This window comes from Medicago sativa, chromosome 6 (assembly GCF_051527215.1).
Source record: "Medicago sativa cultivar Bolivia chromosome 6, Bolivia_mono, whole genome shotgun sequence".
Taxonomy (NCBI): Eukaryota; Viridiplantae; Streptophyta; class Magnoliopsida; order Fabales; family Fabaceae; genus Medicago; species Medicago sativa.
This window is the reverse complement of record NC_140754.1, coordinates 39,561,257-39,565,398: the sequence shown is the minus strand read 5'-3', so window position 1 is coordinate 39,565,398 and position 4,142 is coordinate 39,561,257. Positions and strand designations below refer to the sequence as shown.

Below are 4,142 nucleotides of genomic sequence, written 5' to 3'. Positions count from 1 at the left end.
TAGGATTCTGAAGACACTCTGAGCAGGAAGCATGATCATGATTACACAAAGAAGCTTTGCAGAGTTTGACATGTAGCGAGACCAAAGGAGTGACGACATTACGGACATCTAAAGCGGGGGTTACCCAAGACACTTCCTCCTCATCAAAGTCACAGAATTTTTCAAAGGCCTCAATCATGTTGACACCCCCATGATCTGGAAGTGGGTTATCAAGGACGTGCGGGACACTGTTTTCAAAAGTCAACCAACCCCTGTCCATTAGATCTTTCACGATATATTTCAGAGCATAGCATCCCTCAACATCATGACCTTGAGCGCCCTGATGGAATTCACACTTAAGATCTTGTCGGAACCTGGGAGGCAGTGGATTAGGCGGAGGCTTGCCTGGTCTGGTGACACAATGTCCTTTAGCAAGTAGAGTTGGGAGTAATTCAGCATACCACATTGGTATCGGTGGAAAATAAGTTCGGGGCCGAGGACCCTGCTGTTGTGGCTGCTGCTGTTGAGCAGGAGGCTGTTGTTGTACCTGTTGAGCAATGGCATTAACGGGTGCTGGTGGTTGACCCGGTGGCAGAGGATATTGCTAGAAGAATGGTGCGAAGAAAGGATGTTGAGAGTATTGCATGTAGTGATAAGGTAATTGAGCAGCATTAGGAGCAACTGCTGCTGTAGGCTGATTACCAGATACCATCCCTACTTCGATTTCTTTCTTCTTATGATGACCGTTACCGTACTTCTTCGGTGCATTGGTTGAAGATTCACCCTTCTCAAGAACAATGATGCCTTCTCTGACAGCCTCCTCTAAACGAGTTCCCATGGTAACCATGTTAGAGAAATTATTTGGTGCAGAGACTATCATTCTCTCCATGTATTCCTTCTTTAGAGTTTCCAGGAACGTCTGTGTCAGTTCTTCCTCATCAAGCCGAGGCGTCACACGGGCAGCTGCCCCTCTCCACCTCTGGGCATATTCACGGAAGGTTTCATCTGACTTCTGAGACAAAGACTTAAGAGAGTCCCTATTCGGCTTCAAGCGGGTATTAAACTCATAATGACTTTCAAAAGCAGCAGCAAGTTCCTCAAAGGTATGGATATTGTCTTTACTCAAACTGGTGTGCCAGTCTGCCGCATCATCAATCAGACTATCCTGAAAGCAATGGATCATCAGTGCATCATTGTCTGCGTAGTTGGTCATCTTCCGGACGTACCGAATGACATGGCTATGTGGACACGTAGTTCCATTGTATTTGTCAAAGTCTGGCATCTTGAACTTCTTAGGAATCTCAAATCGGGATACCAAGCATAGATCACGAGCCTTAGCGGAAGTATTGTTCCCACGGTTAGCTTTGACCTCGCGGAGCTCTCCAGCTAGCTCTCTTAACTGTTCCTTCATAGTCTCCATTGCGGGGTCTTGTCCGCGTGGAGTGTCAACTTCAATTACCTGAGGTATGGTTTGTACAACAGGGTTGGTAACAACAGCAGTCACTTGAGGCATGGAAGCATTTGCAGAAGAAAAGTTTGTTGCAGGATTCTGTCCTTGATTGGTAACACCAGAAGCACCGGCTGCAGTATTTGGAGCATAGAAAGCTGAGAGTCCATAGGGACGGCCATTGGGCATAACAAAGCGAGCATCAGAAGCCACATTAGACAATGGGATAGATGGAATTCCTTCAGTAGAAGCTGGGACAGATGTAGCTGGTTGTTCTTGTGCAGCTAGTAAGGCAAACATAGTGTCATGAGCCTTAGCCAAGTCCTGTTTCATAGCAGCCAATTCGGCACGGAGCTGAGCATTCTCTTCTTCAACATTAGCCATATTCCTTCTCTTGTGCAATCTTGTTTGATGAATTCTATCTGGTTGGTAAACTTTCCGAGCACGAGCCACCTTTCAGACTGCGGCAGAAGAACCAGGAGGCAATGAGTACCAGAGAAGTTTTGTGACTTTAGTGGCCAATGTATGATGCATATGATGCATGATATGTGTAAATGCATATGCAAAAGACTCTTTTTGTGTTATCGAAGGGTTTTAGACAAATTAGAAGTTTGTAAACATTACTAAACAATGATTAACATAAACGGAAAGCGAACAACCCACATGTAGTTTTACAAGACGATTCCCTTTGAAATGCTAAGCCAAGGGATAGACTTTGAAATGTAAAGCAACATAAACAACAACTGGAAACATTGACAGGAATCCTCGAGCATAGGAAGTAGAAGAATCATCCTCAGGCTCAGACTCGGACTCATAACTGCAATATCGGGCATAGAAGTCACGGGCATCCCTAGCCCTCTTGGAATCCCTCATAAGCAACCTATCCTTTTCCTCAATTTCTTTTCTAGCCTTAGCTAACTCCCTCTTCAATGTCAAGACTTCATGAGTCTTCTGCTCATCCTTTCCATCCAAAGTCATAATCAGATTCTCAGCCTCATAGTATCTGGACTTCCACTGATGCTTCTCTCGGCTCTCCATAGCTAGATGCTCCTGATACATCTCCTGAGTAGGCAAAGGCAAAGGCAAAGGCATGGACGGAGTAGATGCAGACACATATCTCATAGCGGGGTAAGGCATGCCAATCTTCTCAGCTTGGTTTATCACCCACTGAGTGTAGGCCTCATGAGCAATACCGGATCTCACACCCATGTGCTTCACATCTTTCTTCCGAATCTTAGACCAAGCATCTATGAAATCTTCCTTTATCCCGGTAGGAGTATTGGAGTAATGAAAGAAATAAGGAGATGTAGCAAGATTGATAGGCTTATCTTTCATCGGGAAACCAAATTGTCGCAAGGCGAGCTCCGGGTTATAATTGATTCCACCCTGGGTACCAAGAAGAGGTACATTAAGAAATTTTCCACCATCAAAGATAATTTCCTTGACCTTAGCTGCGGGAGTGAGCCAAACTACTTCATTAGGAGTAAGAGCCATAATCCGCTTTGAAATAGACCAATTCTCCGATTATCATGGAAAGACTTCGGAAGGTGCGAAATAAACCACCTATATAGGAGAGGTATGCAGCAAAAGATGTATCCACGACCTTTGCCGGATCGATCATGAATAGCATGGTATGTGTCAGCTAACAAAGTAGGGACCAGATTCTTGGAACGGAAGATCATGACAGCATTCATATCCACAAAGTTGTCAAGATTCGGAAAGAGAATAAGCCCATAGATGAGTAGTGCAAGAATAGCCTCGAGAGTGTCTTGACAAGTGGTTTTGAGATTGGCTTTCTCAAGTAGATACTTCAAAGTGAACCCTCGGATGCGAGCCTTAGTGACAAGATTCTTGTAAACATTGGAGGTTGTAAGATGGAGATCCTTAGCAATAACCAAAGAAGTAGGAGGATGCTCAAGCCCCGAGAAAGGTGCTCCCTTGGCTATCGGTAAACCGGTCAAGGAAGAATAAGCCTCAAGAGTAGGCACCAACTGAAAGTCAGGAAAAGTGAAGCACCGATACTCCCGATCATAGAATTGCACTAGAGTGTGCACAAGCTTCTCATCCACATTAGTCCGGAGAATAGTAAGTAAGTCCCCATAATGGTGTCGGAAACCGGTCGGATCCTCGATCTTGAGTGCCAAGTTTCTTAAACTAGCCAAATCAACTTCCATGAACTTGTATGACTAAGTCTTCCCCATTCCTACAATGTTTACAAATTCAATTTGTCTAAGCCCTTCGATAAATGCATGAGAAAAAGTTTATGCATGTATGCATGATCACATTTCAAGTACGGAGAAAACATGGAGGGTTAAGATTCAAAGTCAAGGAGTGAAGGGTGGACACGGTGTCCGGTGAAACTAGGGCTTTAGGAAATAGTAACCGGGTTTTAAAAAGGTTCCCAAGTCGTAACCTCTCCCACGTATATCATGGTGCCACGAGACAACACTCGCTCCATGATTATCCGTAAGAAGGTCTAACTTGAGTGTAGTATCGCGTGACGACTAAAACTCGAGACAACACTCGGTTTAGCCTCCGCACTACATCCTAGAAAAATGGCCATGGATGGGTTTGGTTATCTACGGTTCATAGCGTCATAGAACAATTGGAAATAAAGTGCCTAAACGCGACAAACACGCGCCGACAACATCATCTCCAAAATGCCTTAGCTATGTGGGATTGATCGCATAATCCAATGCACGAGGCAACCCCCAGA

The 4,142-nt window shown here is 44.7% G+C and overlaps 1 protein-coding gene across 1 annotated transcript; it reads right to left on the bottom strand.

The window, feature by feature from the left end:
* Positions 1 to 583: 583 nt before the first annotated feature.
* LOC146915066 (uncharacterized) lies at positions 584 to 1,810 on the bottom strand. Its single transcript, XM_085721223.1, has one exon. It carries the CDS (start codon positions 1,808 to 1,810, stop codon positions 584 to 586), a length of 1,227 nt encoding a protein of 408 aa, XP_085577349.1.
* Positions 1,811 to 4,142: the final 2,332 nt, after the last annotated feature.

Excerpts from the sequence above, each read along its gene's own strand:
- LOC146915066 (XM_085721223.1), bottom strand. The coding sequence starts at position 1,810 with ATGGCTAATGTTGAAGAAGAGAATGCTCAGCTCCGTGCCGAATTGGCT.